The sequence below is a fragment of the Hypanus sabinus genome, chromosome 1, assembly GCF_030144855.1.
Source record: "Hypanus sabinus isolate sHypSab1 chromosome 1, sHypSab1.hap1, whole genome shotgun sequence".
Lineage (NCBI taxonomy): Eukaryota > Metazoa > Chordata > Chondrichthyes > Myliobatiformes > Dasyatidae > Hypanus > Hypanus sabinus.
This window is the reverse complement of record NC_082706.1, coordinates 7,768,875-7,788,704: the sequence shown is the minus strand read 5'-3', so window position 1 is coordinate 7,788,704 and position 19,830 is coordinate 7,768,875. Positions and strand designations below refer to the sequence as shown.

The following is a 19,830-nucleotide window of genomic DNA, read 5'->3' as shown; positions in this document are numbered from 1 at the left end:
AGAGAACCAGACTAAAATAATAGATAGGGATGGGGGTAAAGGTGGGGGGCAACGGAGGTCTGTGAGTTGAATGTTCAAGCCGGCAGGTAGGAGGCTACCCAGGCGGGAGATAAGGTATTGCTCCATCGACCTGCGTGTGGCCTCATCTTGACGGTAGTGCTGGCATGCAATGGCCATTTTGTGTTTTTTTTTATGGCCATTAACTGGATTGGAGAAACACACACACAAAATGCTGGAAGGGCTCAGCAGATCAGGTGGCATCTATAAAACTGCATATTCCCCTCCATAGATGCTGTCTGGCCTGCTGAGTTCCTTCAGCATTTTGTGTTTTTATTTATTTCCAGCATCTGCAGATTCACTCATGTAGCTTTTTATTAGTTTTTTTTTATACATTTTCTACATAACTACAAATTAAAAAACCCCAAATCAAAATGAGGAACATTAATACAGTGCAAAATTAAGCATACAATGACAATTTGATACAAAGAAAGAGAATTTAAAAAAAGCACCCAAATTGAAGACAAGTAAAATTAGTATCCTCCCCAAGTCCCACAACACAAAAAAAAAACTCCAGACCAACCACAACACAATATAGAGAATATAAATCAGGACAATCAAACTCCCAGACTGTGAATACACTTAGCAACAGAGGATAATAATGCCTACTACCAAAAAAAGAAGGGAGCTGAAAGCAAGGGACCGAAAAAAAAAACCCTAGTCAAGAGGAAGGTTATGAAAGTACTCAATAAAAGGTCCCCAGACCTTATGGAACTTTAAATCCGAATTAAGAACTGAATAATGAATTTTTTCGAGGTCCAAACAGGCCAAATGTTGTTAAGGCATTGAGCATGAGTGGGCGGGGCAACATCTCTCCATCTGAGGAGGATCAAGCGTCTAGCCAGGAGAGAGGCAAAGGATAATATTCGGCATTTGGTCGGACTCAGACGTAAGTCTGTCTCGCCCCAGAAACCGAACAAAGAAATTAATGGGTTTGGTTCTAGGTGCTGATTCAGAATACATGATAACGTAGTGAAGACATCTTTCCAAAATTTCTCCAAGCTAGGACAGAACCAGTACATATGAATGAGAGAGGCCTCGCCCCTCTTGCATTTATCACAAAGCGGACTAATGTCAGGGTAGAATCGAGATAGTTTAGATTTAGACATATGGGCTCTATGAACAATCTTAAACTGTAAAAGGCAATGGCGAGTACAAAGAGAGGTTGAGTTAACCGATTTGAGAATCGATCATGTAGCTTTTTAAGAACACTTTTTAGAAGATATTAGATTAATTAATATAAGACTAAAGTTGTAGCTCAATCATAAGTTGTACTTTTCTAACAAACTCATGTATTTTTCACTGTATGTGGTCTTTGTCCCCACTCACAGGCAGAAAGCGGTACAGCAGCTAAACTTCAGGTTTATCACTTTTCGCACTTTACGGTGGCTAAGTGTTAGCACATTACCCAGGTGATGTGAATGTGCAACCAATGATTGGTTTACTTTCTCGAAGGAATTTCTCTCATCTCAGTTTTAGAATTGAAGGATTTTTCAGAGGCGCCATCTTCATCCTCTTTGCTGTTCATTCACCTCTGTTATGTTTCTCAGCTCTTTATTTAGTGTCCTTAGTATTTGCAAGTTTGTTTAAACTTTAAAATAAACTAGCGTTAAAAATTAACCAAACACGAGGAAATCTATTTGCACTTGAATCCCGGGGGTCCAATATCCTGGCGGGGAGGTTTGCTAAGGCTATTGAGGAGAGTTTAAACTAGGATTGCTGCGGGTGGGAACCAAACTGAAGAGATGGAAGAATTGGCGGTTGACTCACAAAATGGAGAAAGCTTGGAGACAGTGCAAGAGGGAGGATAGGCAGGTGATTGAGAAGGGACGTGCTCAGACCGATGGTTTAATGCAAGGATGGTTTGAGATATGTCTATTTTAATGCAAGGAGTATTATGTACAGTTTAATGCAAGGATTGTTTGAGATATGTCTATTTTAATGCAGGGAGTATTATGTACAGTTTAATGCAAGGATTGTTTGAGATATGTCTATTTTAATGCAGGGAGTATTATGTACAGTTTAATGCAAGGATTGTTTGAGATATGTCTATTTTAATGCAGGGAGTATTATGTACAGTTTAATGCAAGGATGGTTTGGGATATGTCTACTTTAATGCAGGGAGTATTATGAACAAAGTGGATGAGTTTGGGTCATGGATCAGTACTTGGAGCTATGATGTGGTGGCCATTACAGTGATTTGGATGGCTCAGGGGCAGGAATGGTTACTTAGAGTGCCAGGCTTTAGATGTTTCAGAAAGGACAGGGAGGGAGGCAGAAGAGGTGGGGGTGTGGCACTGTTGATCAGAGATAGTGTCACGGCTACAGAAAAGGAGGAAGACATGGAGGGACTGTCTACAGAGTCTCTGTGGGTGGAAGTTAGGAATAGGAAGAGGTCAATAACTCTACTGGGTGTTTTTATAGACCACCCAATAGTAACAGGGACATCGAGGAGCAGACAGGGAGACAGATTCTGGAAAGGTGTAATAATAACAGGGTTGTCGTGGTGGGAGATTATGATTTCCCAAATATCAATTGGCATCTCCCTTGAGCAAGGGGTTTAGATGGGGTGGAGATTGTCAGGTGTGTTCAAGAAGGTTTCTTGACACACTATGTAGATAAATCTACAAGTGGAGAGGCTGTACTTGACCTGGTATTGGGAAATGAACCTGGTCAGGTGTCAGATCTCTCAGTGGGAGAGCATTTTGGAGATAGTGATCACAACTTGATCTCCATTACCATAACTTTGGAGAGGGATGGGAACAGACAAATTAGGGAAATGGTTAATTGGAGTAAGGGGAAACATGAAGCTATCAGGCAGGAACTTGGAAGCATGAATTGGAAACAGATGTTCTCAGGGAAATGTACAGAAGAAATGTGGCAAATGTTCAGCGGATATTTGCAAGGAGTTCTGCATAGGTCTGTTCCAGTGAGACATGGAAAGGATGGTAGGGTACAGGAACCGTGGTGTACAAAGGCTGTTGTAAATCTAGTGAAGAAGAAAAGAGCTTACGAAAGGTTCAAAAAACTAGGTAATGATAGAGATCCAGAAGATTATAAGGCTAGCAAAAAGGAGTTTAAGAATGAAATTAGGAGAGCCAGAAGGGGCCATGAGAAGGCCTTGGCAGACAGGATTAAGGAAAACCCCAAGGCATTCTACAAGTATGTGAAGAACAAAAGGATAAGACATGAGAGAATAGGACCAATCAAGTGTGACAGTGTGTATGGAACGGGAGGAGATAGCAGAGGCACTTAATAAGTATTTTGCTTCAGTATTCACTACGGAAAAGGATCTTGGCAATTGTAGGGATGACTTACAGTGGACTGAAAAGCTTGAGCATGTAGATATTAAGAAAGAGGATGTGCTGGAGCTTTTGGAAAGCATCAAGTTGGATAAGTCACCGGGACGGGATGAGATGCACTCCAGGCTACTGTGGGAGGTGAGGGAGGAGATTGCTGAGCCTCTGGCGATGATCTTTGCAACATCGAAGGGGATGGGAGAGGTTCCAGAGGATTGCAGGGTTGTGAATGTTGTTCCATTACTCAAGAAAGGGAGTAGGGATAGCCCAGGAAATTGTAGGCCAGTGAGACTTACTTCAGTGGTTGGTAAGTTGATGAAGAAGATCCTGAGAAGCAGAATTTATGAACATTTAGGAAGGCATAATATGATTAGGAATAGTCAGGCAACACACACAAAATGCTGATGGAACACAGCAGGCCAGGCAGCATCTATAAGGAGAAGCGCTGTTGGCGTTTCGGGCTGAGACCCTTCTGACCTGACAGAGGCCCGAAACGTTGACAGTGCTTCTCCCTATAGATGCTGCCTGGCCTGCTGTGTTCCACCAGCACTTTGTGTGTGTTGCTTAAAAATTAACCAAGTGCCATTCTAGACTGTCAGAAGAACCCCGAAGGATCAGGGAATAGCAGAGATGCAATAAAGACAAACTGTGCAAATACGAATAAATAATTAATACTGAGAACGTAAGTTGTAGGATCGTTAAAAGTGATTCCATAGGTTGTGGAATGACCTACGTCGAGGCCAAGCACAGACCTTAATCTTCACAGATTCCTCCAACGGTCTATCCATGAGTGAGTTGAACGAGAGAAAGAGTTTTCGGATGGACTCGTTAAACTCGTTGTCGTCCTTCCCGCTCCCATAAATCCTGCAATCGGAAGGCAGAGAGCGAGCCTCATTAATGCAAGCTGTGAGAAAGATGGGACCAGGATTCCGGCAGGGTTGGGCAAAGTGTCAGCGCATTATGTGTGAGAATTTTATTTAAAATTTGTTGTGTTTGGTGCTCCACATGAGGTGAGATTGATACTGGATCCGCTGCGTGTGGGTGTTGTGAGAGTTCATTCCTAAGCCACCCCGTTAGCCAGTACATTTCAGTTGAAAAGCCTGCATGCTGGCGGTGTTCCCGTGTGCTCTGCACTCTCCCTCAATCTCAAACGCAACTGATACGAGGATACTCCCCACAGATTGTGCGTGCGTTTCTGTGTTTGCGCGTGCATGTGAGAGCATGCCGTTGGGCATGGGTGCACAAGACTGTGAGTGCGTGGGTGTCTGTATGTCCCACAGCGTGCTGAGCCTGACCCTGATGTGTGGGGTAGAGAGGCGAGCAGCTTCCGGGTGTGATGCTCAGCCACTGAATGAGCTGTCCCAGACAGATGATCACAACAAAGGCACATCAGGACCTTTACGACAGAAGCACGATACTTTACAGCACCAGCGGACCAGGCTCACTTCCTACCACTGTCTGCCTGGAGTTTCTACGTCTCCCTGTGATGGCGTGAGTTTCCTCCCAAAGCCGTACGGGTTAGGGTTAGTGGGTAGTGGGCTGGAAGCACAGTAACACTTACGGGCTGCCCCCAGCACACCCTTGGACGGCGCAAAAACACCTTTCACTGCATGTTTCAAAGTTCAAAGTCAATTTATTATCAAAGCACATATACCTCACCATAAACAAGCCTGAGATTCATTTTCCTGTGGGCATACTCGATAAATTCAAAATAGAATAATACCCATAATAGAATCAATGAAACAGCGCACCAACTGGACCTTTAACCAGGGTGCAAAAGACAACAAACTGTGCAAATACAAAAAGAAATAAATAATAATAATACATAAATAAGCAATAAATATTAAGAACATGAGATGAAATGTCTTTGAACATGAGTCCATAGATTGTGGGAACATTTAAGTGATGGGGTGAGTGAAGTTATACCCTCTTGTCGAGTGGTAATCGCGGTTCCTGAACCCGGAGGTGTGGATCCCACGACACATAAAGCTAATCTATCAAATTGCTGCCTGACCTGCTCAGTGCTTCTGGCACTTTGTGGTTATAATTCAATGTCCCTGTAACCAGAGCCTGGAATTGCGAAGGACTCCCAGCATGACGTTTCTGGGATGGAGCTCCCCTGCTCCTTACCTCAGGTACAGTTTCCGCGACTGGATTATGAATCGGAAAAGGTATTTCATTGCTTTCAGCGCCGCAAAAAGCAGGTCGGTTTTCTCCGCGTTTTCAGCATTTGAGACGTAGTAATTGAGCACCTTTGCCAGTTTCCTGCGAAAGACAAGTTAAATTTCGAAGCGGAATTCATAATCAAAGTATCTATATGTCAATTCCACCGTGGACGTTCCTTCCCTTTCTCCTATGGTCCACTCCCCTCTCCCATCAGACTCCTTCATCTCCAGCCCCTGACTTTCCTGTGCACCTGGCTTCACCTTCCAGATCATGTCCCTCCTTTCCCCCCAACTTTTAATTCAGGAATCTTCCCTCTTCCCTCTCAGTCCTGATGAAGGGTCTCAGCCCAAAACTTTATTCCCCAGCATAGATACTGCCTGACCTGATGAGTTCCTCCAGCGTTTTGTGTGTGGTACTCAGGAAGTTGCCTGGACTTGAGGGACAGAACAACAAGGAGTGGTTGCGTAGGCTGGGACTTTATTCCCTGGAATGTAGAAGATTCAGGGGTTGACTTGACAGAGGTTTATAAATCCAAGAGGGGTACAGACAGGGTGAAGGCACAGACCTTTTTTCCCTCGGGGTCCGAGGTGAGAGTTTTAATGAGATGTCAGGGGCAGCTTCTTCACACAGAGGGTTGTGTGTGTTTGCAATGAGCTGCCAGAAGTAGTGATTAAGGTGGGTACATTACCAACATGTGGACCATCAGAACATCAGACATAGGAGCAGAATTAGGCCATTTGGCCCACTGAGTCTTTTCTACCATTCACATCTGACCCATTTCCCTCTCAGTCCCAATCTCCTGCCTTCTCCCTGTATCCCTTCATGGCCTGACTAACGAAGAATCTGCTTTAAATATACATAAAGACTTGGCCTCCACAGCCGCCTGTGATAATGAATTCCAGATTTGCCGCTCTCTAGCTAAAGAAATTCCTCCTCATCTCCATTCTAAAAGGACACCCCTCTGTCCTCTGGTCTTAGACTCTCCCACCATTGGAAACATCCTCTCCACATTCACTCTATCGAGGCTTTTCAATATTTGATAGGGTTCAATGTAGTCACCCCTCATTCTTCTGAATTCCGGTGAGTACAGGCCCACAGCCATCAAATGCTTTTCATATGAGAAACCTTTCAATCCCGGAATCGTTTTTATGAACCTTCTTTGAACCCTCTCTAATGCCAGCACATCCTTTCTTAGAAAAGGGGCCCAGCATTGATCACATACTCCAAGTCAGGCCTCACCACTTCAACATTACATCCTGGCTTTTGTATTCTAGTTCAATCGAAATGAATGCTAACATTGCATTTGCCTTCCTCACCACAGACTCAATCTGCAAATCAATCTTTAGGGAATCCTGCACCAAGTCCCTTTGCGCCTCAGATATTTGAATTTTCTTTCCATTTCGAAAATAGACTACACTTTTATTTCTTCTACTAAAGTGACCATACACTTCCCGACACTGTACTCTAGGAACAACAACACACACTAAATGCTGGTGGAACACAGCATCGATAGGGAGAAGCGATGTCAACATTTCGGGCCCAGAGCCTTCGTCAGGACTAACCGAAAGGAAAGATAGTAAGAGATTTGAAGGTAGTGGGGGGAGGGGGAAATGCGAAATGGTAGGAGAAGGCCGGAGGGGGTGGGATGAAGCTAAGAGCTGGAAAGGTGATTGGCGAAAGTGATACAGAGCTGGAGAAAGGAAAGGATCATGGGACAGGGGGCCTCAGGAGAAAGAAAGGAGGGGGGGGGGGAAGCACCCGAGGGAGATGGAGAACAGGGTCTTGGCTCGAAACTTCGACATCGCTTCTCCCTATAGATGCTGCCTGGCCTGCTGTGTTCCACCAGCATTTTGTGTGTGTTGTTGTTTGAATTTCCAGCATCTGCAGATTTCCTCGTGTTTGCTGTATTCTAGGAAGAAGGTTTCAATAAGTTAATCGGTTGCTGTAGCTTCAGCACCATACTCACACGTAGGCGAGGGTCGCACTGAAGTGATGGGCGATGTACGCTTCCAGGACCGGATTGAAATGCTGGAACTTTATGTCTCCGATCAGGGAGATGATAAAAACCTGGAGAAAAGTGAGAGAGAAGCAGTCAGCTGTGGAGTTCGCTGGGAATCAGAGAACGTGGACTGGGATTCCCAGAGAGCACTGAAGCGACCCATTCTGCTGGGCACTGACGGTCAAGTGAGGAAGTTCAAGTCTTTGGGTACCTCTGCCCTCTGATGATAATCTCCTATCAACCTCTGCTTTAACTATACCCAAAAATGGCCTATCTGTGGCAAAACATTCCACAGATTCACCAGACCCTGACTAAAGAAATTACTTCTCATCTCTGTATTCCAGGCCTTTCAATGAGATCTTCCCTCATTGTTGGCTCTGGGACTAAACTCCAGTGAACACAGGCCCAGAGCCATGAAATGTTAACTCTTTGATTCTCAGGATCATTCTCATGAACTCCCTCTGGACTCTTTCCAGTGCCAGCACACCCTTTCCTTCCTTTGATCATCACTCAGTTCAGCTTCTCTCCTCCTCCAAGGCTGCAGGTGGCACTGTGGAACCTTGGGCAGAGTCACCCCTCACGGTGCCAGAGAAGCAGGTTCGATCCCGGCTTCTGCCGCACCTTCTCCCTGTGACTGCGTAGGTTTCCCTCTGTGCATTCTGGATTCCTCCAACATTCTGGGTTGGAGGATGAATTGCCCCCTGTTGGGGTGGAGAACCTGGAGGGGATTTGATGGGAAGGTGAGGTGTAAGTGGGTGGTTGATGGTCGGTGCAAACTCAGTGGGACTCGGTGAGTGTGAAGAACGAGTGATTGGGCTGGGGGGAAGCACCCTGTCACACACTGACACAGTTCTCTTACCAGGGCATCAAAGACCAGGAAGTCATAGGCTTCGCTCTCTGACATCTCCATCATTATGTTGAAGAGGGCGTCCAGCGTGTCCTGTAGGAACTGGAGGGCGGGGTGAAAGGAAAGGTGAGTGCAACTCCCTCTGGAGGTGGAGGGAGACCACCTCCATGCCTACCTGCTTCCCCCCCCCCCCCCCCCCCAGGTGCTCTCACCGCCATGGAGAGCAGGCCTGCAGGACACCCAACCAGTGAGATCGGACCCAGTTCTCCTCCTGTGGAATGGAGCTTCTGAGCACCACTCAGGCTGAAGTCATCCCATCCCACCCCGTCCCGTCCCGTCCCACCCCACCCTGCCCCATCCCACCCCACCTTGCCCCATCCCGTCCCATCCCACCCCACCTTGCCCCATCCCGTCCCGTCCCACCCCGCCCCATCCTGTCCCACCCCACCCCGCCCCATCCCACCCCTACCTTGCCCCATCCCGTCCCTTCCCACCCCACCTTGCCCCATCCCGTCCCGTCCCACCCCACCCTGCCCCATCCCGTCCCACCCCACCTTGCCCCATCCCGTCCTGTCCCACCCCACCCCGCCCCATCCCGTCCCACCCCACCTTGCCCCATCCCGTCCTGTCCCACCCCACCCTGCCCCATCCCGTCCTGTCCCACCCCACCTTGTCCCATCCCGTCCTGTCCCACCCCGCCCCATCCTGTCCCACCCCACCTTGCCCCATCCCACCCCACCTTGCCCCATCCCGTCCCGTCCCACCCCACCCTGCCCCATCCCGTCCCACCCCACCTTGCCCCATCCTGTCCTGTCCCACCCCACCTTGCCCCATCCCGAGCCGTCCCACCCCACCTTGCCCCATCCCGTCCCGTCCCACCCCACTTTGCCCCATCCCGTCCTGTCCCACCCCGCCCCATCCTGTCCCACCCCACCTTGCCCCATCCCGTCCTGTCCCACCCCACCCTGCCCCATCCCATCCCACCCCACCTTGCCCCATCCCGTCCTGTCCCACCCCGCCCCATCCCGTCCCACCCCACCCCACCTTGCCCCATCCCGTCCCGTCCCACCCCACCCCACCCCACCCCGTCCCGTCCCACCCGCCCCACAGCAGAGGCATGTGGCCACGAGGATTGGACAGTGTGGCAGGAGTCACAACGCAGCGAGCAGGCCCAGAGCTACATGGTAGAAGCACCTACAGGTGGGGCTGGGAACTGGGACGGTCAGGGGCATCTGGCTGAGCGGATAACATTGGAGAGAGAGAGAGGGAGGAAAGAAAGTGTCAGAATTAGAAACAGAGAGAGAGAGAAGATTGATGGCAAGATGGAAAATTATACATAACAAAGGCTGACAAACAACCAAAGTGCAAAAGACAAACTGAGCAAACAAAAAATTGAGAGAATGTGTGAGAGAGAGAGAGAAAGAAAGAGAGAGAAAGAGAGAGAGAGAGAGAGAGAGAGAGAGAGAAACACAGATATAGACAGAGAGACAAGAGGGCAAAAGAGAGAGAAAGACAAAGACATATAAAGGACAGAGACACAGAGTGACAAAAAGAAAGAGACAGGCAGAGCAAGTGGAGAGAATACAGTTACACAAAAGGGGGAGGAGAGGGGGGTCACAGAAACCACACTTTGGTTGTCAGTATTTAAAAACACAAACACGAGGAAATCTGCAGATGCTGGAAATTCAAGCCACACCCCCAAAATGCTGGTGGAACACAGCAGGCCAGGCAGCATCTATAGGGAGAAGTACAGTTGACGTTTCAGGCCGAGACCCTTCGTCAGTCCTGCGTTTTACCAGCATTTTGTGTGTGTTGCTTGTCAGTATTGGTCTATTTACATATAGATTTTTATAAATTCTATTACTTTTTTTCTGTAAACTCCTGCAAGAAAATGAATCTCATCAGATTTACTTTGAAATCTGCTGTAGCTGAAACTCACAAGAGCAGGTGGTGAGGAAGTTGATGGGAGAGTTGGCCTCTTTGGGAGGGGACTGAGTATTCGCGTGGGAAGCCTTGCTGTGAGTGTACAGGGCACTGGCGGGACAGTTTTGCACAGCTTATTTAAGGGTGGACATACCTGCCTCGGACGAGGGGAAGAGAAAGCCTGGGTGAAAGGGTGGACTTATGAGGAATCAAGCCTGCCCTTGTGGTAGGTTCGAAGAACATGAGATGATCTAATTGAGACGTACAGGTTCCCGAGAGGGACTGACTGGTGAATGCGGAGAAGACGTTGCCCCCCCAGTCAGGGATGTCAAATGGAGAACACAACCTTCAGCTGGATGTAGGGGGTACTTCTTCGATGGCTTGCTAGCGCAGTGGTTAGCTTAACCCTTCACAGCACGCCAGCTGTAAGATCCTGGTTCGATTCCCACTTCTGCCTGTAAGGAGTTTGTACGTTCTCCCTGTGACCACGTGCTCCGGTTTCCTCCCACATCCCTCAAAGACGCACAGCGAGGGTTGCCGAGTTGTGGGCATGCTCTGCGGGTGCCAAAGGCACGGCAACACCGTCAGGCTGCCCCCGGCACAACACTCGCGGATTTGGCCTGACCCCAATGACGCATTTCACCGTATGTTTTGTTGTACGCGTGACAAATAAAGCTGATGTTTCTCTGAACACGTGGTGAATTGTAGGAGCTCTCTACCAGGGAACAGTGGAAAGTGGCACGGGGGAAATATTCAAGGCTTAGCTGCAGAGTTTGTTGGTCCAGGAGAGGCAGAGACAAAGAGGAATTGAAAGTAAAGTAGAACCCAAGCCCAAGCTCAGATCGGCCAAGGTCTTACTGCGAGGAGCAGAGGGCTTAAAGGCCATTACGCCTCTCCTGAGTAACAAAGACACAAAATGCTGGAGGATCTCAGCAGGGCAGGCAGCATTTGATGAAGGGTTGTCAACTGTGTATTCATTTCTCTAGCTGCTGCCTGGCCAGCTGAGTTCCTCCAGCAATTTGTGTGAGTTACTCAGGATTTCCAGCATCTGCAGAATCTCAAGCTCCTATCCATTGCAATGAGCCTTTGTTCTTTGGTCATATCACTAATATCAACAATCCCAACGAAACGTATCCAGAGAAATTCACCAATTCACACAGCGTTGAAAAGTTGATGTGAGGTTTTCTTAAGTACACAGTCCATAAAGAAGATTGTACCCAGGCACATAAGGCTCGTCAAAATCATAATAATTTTTTGGAAATACCTGTGTTTGTTTTTGAAGAATAATCTGAATACTGGGTAAAGCTGCTACAGATAACTAGGTTTGACGGTGAAAACACAGGCACAGACTCAAGGGGCCGAATGGCCTGTGCGGTACCATTCCCGGATGCACGACATCTGTTTTCCGCCATCGACTGTCGGGATACAACCGTTCCCTCATTTACTGCTCGGTTAACGCTGGTCCAGTACAGGCAAAGTTCTGTTCCTGAGAACTGTTCGTCACCCGAACCGTTCACGAGATGCAAGTGAATGATGACAGCGTGTGGGAGAGGGTCAGAGGGACACTGGGGATGGGACAGCAAGCAGACATGGGAAGAGCGGCCTTGCTGACCCCAGCTCTGCCCTGCTCCACCCAGCCCCCCCCCCCCCGACTGCTGGAGGGGAGAGATGTCACGGGGAAATATCCCATTCCCACCCGGCAGAGGATGCCTGCAGCCGGTAGATTAGAGCAGCATTGTAGTGTAACGCTACTACCTGGGTTCAGTTCCCGCTGTTGCCTGTAGGGAACTCACACAATCTCTTTGTGACTGCGTGGGTTTCCACCCAAAGTCCAGAGACATACAAGGTCAGTAGTTAAATTGGCCACACAGGTGTAATTGGGCGGCGAGGAAGGGCCTGTTACCCCACCCCCCAGTAACTTTAAATAAACAAACAAACAAATAAATAAATAAATAAAATGAATCCGTCCCCATCCATGAGTCCCCAAAGCCTAAGAACTTTCTACAGGGGCACAATTGAGAGCATCCTGACTGGCTGCATCACTGCCTGGTATGGGAACTGTACCTCCCTCAATCGCAGGACTCTGCAGAGTGGTGCGGACAGCCCAGCACATCTGTAGGTGTGAACTTCCCATGATTCAGGACATTTACAGAGTGTGTAAAAACGGCTCGAAGGATCACTGGGGACCCGAGTCATCCCAACCACAAACTATTCCAGCTGCTACCATCCGGGAAACGGTACAACAGCATAAAAGCCAGGACCAACAGGCTCCGGAACAGCTTCTTCCACCAGACCATCAGACTGATTAACTCATGCTGACGCAACTGTATTTCTATGTTATATTGACTGTCCCGTTGAACATACTATTTATTACAAATTACTAAAAATTACATATTGCACATTCAGATGGACACATAACGTAAATACTCCTCGTGTATATGAAGGATGTAAGAAATAAAGTCAATTCAATTCAGTTCCTGCCGTACTCCTGAACAGTCCCTTTTATGAATGGTGGTGTCCATGAGTAACCCAGCCAGGAGGGACCCGTGTCACACTAATCTACCGCAACCCTACCTTGACAATCTCGCTCCCATCCACTTCCATCAGGCGCCTCAGGTTCTGCTCGATGCTCCTGTGACTGCTTCGCCAGTTCAGCAGCCCCAGCAAGTCAACTGCGGACCCAAATCGTGCAAAGTCAAACTGTGAACGTAGGTAAACCAAGGCTAAACACACCGCCCCCGGCGTTTTACGCACAGAACCACCGCTATTCTACAGGTGCCCAGTAGGGGGCATCCTAACAAGTTGCATTCCCGTAACTGCACTGTGGCAGACGGGAGCACTCTACAATGGCCGGTCAAACCCGCCCAATGCACCACTCGCACCAGCCTACCCGCCATCAAGGACACGTATACAGAAAGGTGCTGGAAAAGGGCCAGTGACATCATGAAGGATCCCACCCACCTTGCTCATGGACTGCTTGTCCCTCTCCCATTACGAGAAGGCCACACCACAACCACCAGGCTCAAAAGCAGTGACTTTCCCCAAGCAGAAAGTCTGTCCAACACCTCCATCCAACAGCCCACCCCTCCACACCCCCAACCACCACTACTTCATCATTTCCTGTCAGAGTCACCTATGCACAGACAATCCTGAGCCTAAAGTCACCAATCTATGCAAATTAGCTATCTTATGTATTTATATTTATTGTGGATTTTTTTATTATCCTGTTCTTTATCTTACTGTGTTTTTTATGCTGTACCAGAGATGGAGTAATAATTATGTTGTTGTCCTTTACACTTGTGTACTGGAAATGAAATAAAGTAATCTCCAATCTTCAAACTTGTTGTGACATAGGATACCCAGCAGCCAATCTAGCTCAGCCAGATCCATAAAAAGCAACTCGTTCATAAAGATAGCTGATATAAAAAGCTAAAAATGTTTTTTTACAGTGTGCCAGGCAGCCCCTGGAGAGAGCAACAGAGATGGTGTGTCCCTCTCCAGAGGCACTGACTGACCTGCTGAGTATTTCCAGCAGTTTTCAGTTTTGGATTCCCAGCATCCTGATATGGGTTAAAGGAAGGAGAGGCTGCCATTGGTGGGGTAAATGGAAGGAGAAGCTGCCATTGGTGGGGTTAATGGAAGGAGAGGCTGCCATTGATGTGGTTAAAGGAAGGAGAGGCTGCTGTTGGTGGGGTTAAAGGAAGGAGAGGCTGCCATTGGTGGAATTGAGGGAAGGTAATCTGTAATTGGTTGGGTTGAAGGAAGGGGAAAGCTGTCATTGATGGGATTGAAGGAACTGAGGATACAGGACTGTGTTACTGAGCCAGGAAGAGGTCCTCTCACTCAACCTAAACTTCTCACCAACGAAAGGCTGGATCAGGAGCCAACGTAGACTGGTGATCAGGGGGGAGGGGAGGGGTTGGAGCTGCATGATGGGACAATGTGAGTGAGATCCCAGGCAGCAGAACTTACATTACTTTTCCCCTTTCACACAGGACTGGAGGTTGCCGTTGACTGGAGTCTGAAGCAGGCAACTGGGAATCAGGTACCATGGAGAGAGAAATGGGCAGGAAGCAAGCATGGAGTCTGCAAACATCTTAGGGTCACAGGACACCCAGATACAGTAATCCAGTCACAGAAATACAACAACCGGTGTCTGGAGAGCGGAACTCCTGGCCAGAACCAGAGGAATTCAGTTTCTCCTGCCACCAGCTAGTTCCAGAGAGGGGTGGATGGAAGGGCCCCTATCCCCTCCACAGGGGAGGGGAATGCTTCTTCCGGCAAGCAGCCGAGAACCAAGGATCTGTGTCTGTGTCTCAAGGTTGGACTGTGTAGGATTGAGAGGAGGAAAGTGGACGCACGTCAAAGGGATTCTCATGGGGAAGGTCAAATCATTGGTGGGACAATGCAGGATAGCAGAAGTGAGATATTGGAGGCTGGAATAGACACACAGGGCCAAATAGCCCACACTCCCTTCCACATACAAAGTTAACGCTGACAGAGCGCGAAAGATGGCTGTAGCCTGCTGGGACCTGCCCGATCCGGCGACGTTCCCTGGGCAAATTATTACCGTTCTGGGTAAGCTTCGTTGAGCAGACAAGGGTGGAGATCTGGAAACTGTCCTTGAGGACAGATAGGCCATAGGAGTGATGTGGCCCCTTCCCGAGCTGGCTCTCTCTCTCCTCCTGTTCCTCCTTAGTCCCGGGCAGGGTGAGGTAACACTTGGCGTCCTCTGCCTTCTTGGTATCTCCCTGCCGACAAATTGATTTCATAGGTCACTCACTATCTTTGTCACTCGGGAACAATTCTGTCAAAAGTTAGAAAGTAGAACATCGAACAGAACGGGAACAGGAGTACTGGCCCACCACAACTTTGTTGACCGTGACGACAACCTTAACCAGGAGGTCCCCAGCCTGAGGTCCATGGGCCACTTGCTGAATGGTACTGGTCCATGGCATAAGAAAGGTTGGGAACCCCATGCTCTAAATTCAGTCCACCCACATATCTGTACCCTTCTACAGCAGGGCTTCCCAATCTTTTCACGCCATGGACCCCTACCATTAACCAAGGGGGGCCATGGACCCCAGGAATCGGAATCAGAATCAGGTTTAATATCATCAGCACATCATGAAATCTGCTGACTTTGTGGCTGCAGTACAGAGCAATACACAATAATAGAAAAACAAACTGTAAATTACAATAAGAATATACAGTATATATATAAAACAGTTAAATTAAATAAGTAGTGTAAAGTAGAAATAAAAAGTAATAAGGTAGTGTTCATGGGTTCAATGTCCATTCAGAAATCAGATGGCAGAGGGGAAGAAGTTGTTCCTGAATCGTTGAGTGTCTCTCTTCAGGCTCCTGTACCCGCCCCCTGATGGTAGCAATGAGAAGAGGGCAGGACCTGGGTGATGAGGGTCCTTAATGATGGATGCTGTCTTTTTGAGGCATTGCTTCTTGAAGACGGGGCATCCATGCTCATTGTCTAACACTGTGATTGTCAGTGCATCGACCAGTTCTCTTGGCAACATGTTGCAGGCGTGCACCTCACTCCCTTCCCTCACCTCAACACTGAATTGATTTCACAACCCACACACTCACTTTCTGGGACTCTACAACTTAAGTTCTCAGTATTATTTATTTCGTATTTGCACATTGTATTTGCAATTTTTCTCACATTGGTTGTTTGTTTATGTACAATTTTCATAATTTTGATTGTATTTCCTTATTTTCTTGGGAATGACCACAAGAAAATGAACCCCAAGGTGGTGTACAGTGATACATACATAATTTGATAAAAAAATTTACTCTGTGTAGAAGAACTTACGCTGCACCATCTCCTTTAAACTTTTCCTCTCTCACCGTAAAGCTGAAGTACTGGACAGTTCTACCCTGAGAAATTCCATGGGTGGAGGTGTAAGGTGCTCCCTCCCTCCGCTAGCCTGCAGGTCACCCTTGGGCAAGGTGTAGCACCTGCTTAGCCCCCTGATCAGGGTCACGTGAAGGCTGGTGGTGGATGGTTGTACGAGCAGCTGGTGCAGATCACAAGTCCTGGTTATGTGATCACTGACACCAGGCAGACAATCTCTGAAGAGTATTGATAATGGCTGGGCTCACCCCTCTTGTAAAGACACTGCCCAGAAGAAGGCAATGGCAAACCACTTCCGTAGAAAAATTATCCAAGAACAATCATGGTCATGGAAAGACCGGGATCGCCAGCATCATGTGACATGGCACATAACAAGGAAAGAGCTGGCGCTTACTTGATGGGTAGGATAATCTTATGTATTTATATTCATGGTGTCTCTTATTCTTATTGTGGGTGGTGAGATGCGGTGGAGATGCGTCTCTACCAAAGGAGGTGTAAGATGCTCCTTCCCTCCGCTAGCCTGCAGGTCACCCTCGGGCAAGGTGTAGCACCTGCTTAGCCCCCAATCAGGGTCTCAGGAAGCCACAGGAGCAGGTGGTGGATGGTTGTATGAGCAGCCGGTGCAGATCGTAAGTCCTGGTTACGCGACCACTGACACCAGACAGACAATCTCTGGAGAGTATTGATAATGGCTGGGGTCACCCGTCTTGTAAAGACACTGCCCAGAAGAAGGCAATGGCAAACCACTTATGCAGAAAAATTTACCAAGAGCAGTCACGGTCGCGGGAAAGATCCTGATCACACACGTCATAGGACAAGGCACGTAATGAACAAACAAACCCTGAGAAAAAGCCCATGGTTCTCATAATTCTAGAAACTTCTGTCAGCCTCTGATGCTCCAGAGAAAAAAAAAATCCACGTTTGCCAACCTCTCCTTCTTGCTAATACCCTCTAATCCAGGCAACCTCTTCTGCACGCTGTCCAAAGACTCCGCGCGGGACCAGAACTACACACAACTCCGCACTGAGGTACGATGCGGATCTGCAGTGAGGTTCCTGGGGCCGCCAAGGCGAGCGCTCTTCTCAGCATTAGGCAGCAGCCATCTTGGCCACTGTGCTTTGGAGTTCAGGCAAAACCAGAACAAGACATGGGGATACGGAATTAAAAACAAAACAGTGAATGTTCACGGTGAGAGGGGAAAGATTTAAACAGGAACGAGTAGGAACTTCTTTTTTTTACACACACACACACACACACAGAGGGTGGTATGCATGCAGAATGAGCTGCCAGAGGAAGTGACTGAGGCAGGTACAATAATGACTTTTAAAAGACAGTACATGGGTAGGAAAGGTTCAAACACTATACAACAGTACAGGCCAAATGTTGTCATTTGGTGTGTTTTGTTAGCTTTTTTTGTGCACGGGGAGTGGGTTTTCTCGGAATGCTGCCCGTGGTGTTCTTTGTTTCTTGCCTGTCCACTCGGTCTGTGCCTCCCTTATGGGCCGAACACTGGCAAGTGGGTCTAACTTGGATGGGGAAAGTCTTGGTCAGAGAGAAGCTTTCGGGCCAAGGGGCCTGTCTCTGAGAGGGGTGACTCCATCACTCAACTGTGAGGCAGGAAACAGGTCACGGAATCCGACGGCTGGTTAGACCTCACTTGGAATACAGTGCTCAGTTCTGGTCACCACACTCTAGAGCCACGCCTGTGCCACACCTGCAGCCAGATGCCTGGGGCACGGTAAATCCTAATTTCAAAAAGGGAAGCAGAGATAAACCAGGAAATTACAGGGCGGTGAGAATGACATCATCGGTACGAAATCAAAGGGATAGTTTTAAATTGGACAGGCAAAGACTGGTAGAGATGGTTGGTGTGACATTGTTCAGAGACGATTAATTTGATCTGAGACAGTTTTTACTAAAACTAAATGGTTTTAGAAGTGGTGGACACAGAGAATCTTAGAGCAGTTCACAAGTACGTAGATCATTCCCACCCTCACAAGGTGGTGCATGCAAATGGCTGCACGGTTCAAAATACAAGTGACCAAATCTGAATAAATTTGGATCTGAATCATCTGTCACTAACAGAAGTTTCCAAGCGCTTTTACGCCAAGGAGTCTTACCAATGACCGAGAGGTCCGTGGACCCCAGGTTGGGAGCCCCCGGTCACAAAGGACCCTCACCACCCAGGACATGCTCTCTTCCTGTTGAGGAGGTTCAGGATCCTGAAGACCCACACTCAATGTTTTAGGAACAGCCTCTTCCCCTCCACCATTGGATTTCTGAATGGACAATGAACCCAGGTACACTATTTCGCTACGTTTGCTCTACGTATTAAATTTTTCACGTATATTTATGTACTTGAAGACTATTCTGTCTGGTTGCATCGATCTCTGGACCAGAAAAGGCTGCAGAGGGTTGTAAACTCAGCCAGCTCCATCACGGGCACTCGCCTCCCCTCCATCGAGAACATCGTCAAAAGGTGATGTCTCAAGAAGTTGGTGTCCATCATTAAGGACCCCCCCCCCCCCCCCCACCCGGGACATAGCTACCATCAGGGAGGAGGCACAGGAGCCTGAAGGCACACACTCAATGTTCTTGGAACAGCTTCTTCCCCTCCACCATCAGATTTCTGAACCGTCCGTGAAAACTGCCTCTTTATTCCTCTTTTGAACTCTTCACATGTTTTTTGTAACTTACAGTAAATTTTACGTTCGCACAGTACTGCTGTGAAAGTAATTCAGAGCAACTCTCGCAAAATGCTGGAGGATCTCATCCGAGGAAAGGAATGAACAGTCGCCATCTTGGGGCAAGACCCTTCACTGGGACTGGAAACGCTTCACTGGGAGGAAGAAGCCAGAATGAGGAGGTTGGGGGAGAAGTACAAATTGACAGAGGAGAGGTGAGACCAGGTGAATGGGAAGGTGGGTGGGTGGGGGAGGAGGGATGAAGAAAGATGCTGGGAAGTGATAGGTGGAGAGATATCCGGCTGAAGAAGGGATCTGTTAGGAGAGGATGGTGGACCACAGGGGAAGGGAAGGAAGGAGAGCACTGGGGGGAGATGATGGGCAGGTAAGAAGAGAAGGGGTAAGAGGGGACTCAGTAGGGGTAATGGAATCCATATCAGTCCACGATCTCCTCTACTGCCACGATGAATCCACACTCAGGCTGAAGGAGCAACACCTCATATTCTGTATAGCTAGACTCTATCCCGATGGGATGAACACTGAGTTCTCTAACTTTTGGCAATTTCTCTTCCCCCTTCTCTCTTTTTCCATTCCCCATTCTGGCTCCACTCTCAACCCCTTCTCTTCTCCTTGCCTGCCCATCATCTCCCCCAGTGCCCCTCCTCCCTCCTATGGTCCACTCTCCCCTCCTATCAGATTCCTCCTTCTTCAACCCTTTACCTCTTCCCTTTTTCCCCTCCACCAGCTCCTTACTTCATCCACACTTTCCCCCACCCACCCACCTTCCCTCTCACCTGTCACCTGCCAGCCTGTACTTCTTCCCCCTTCCCCACCTCCTTCATCCTAGCTCCTTCCCCTTTCCTTTCCAGTCCCGATGAAGGGCCTCGGTCTGAAACCTGTAAATTTCTCTCCATAGATGCTGCCTGACCTGCTGAGTTCCTCCAGCATTTTGTGTGTGTTGCTCTGGATTTCCACCATTTTTC

At 48.2% G+C, this 19,830-nt stretch overlaps 1 protein-coding gene across 4 annotated transcripts in view; it reads right to left on the bottom strand.

Moving 5' to 3' along the window:
- The window catches only part of dock5 (dedicator of cytokinesis 5), a 204,412-nt gene that overhangs the window by 71,767 nt on the left and 112,815 nt on the right, over window positions 1–19,830 (bottom strand). For all 4 annotated transcript variants that reach the window (XM_059963635.1, XM_059963641.1, XM_059963616.1 and 1 more), the window contains exons 18-23: window positions 14,862–15,042; window positions 12,866–12,963; window positions 8,381–8,470; window positions 7,489–7,589; window positions 5,487–5,621; window positions 4,109–4,220 (exon numbers count right to left, since the gene is read on the bottom strand). In XM_059963635.1, coding sequence (XP_059819618.1) covers window positions 4,109–4,220; window positions 5,487–5,621; window positions 7,489–7,589; window positions 8,381–8,470; window positions 12,866–12,963; window positions 14,862–15,042 — 717 coding nt within the window. The remainder of the gene's footprint in view (window positions 1–4,108; window positions 4,221–5,486; window positions 5,622–7,488; window positions 7,590–8,380; window positions 8,471–12,865; window positions 12,964–14,861; window positions 15,043–19,830) is intronic.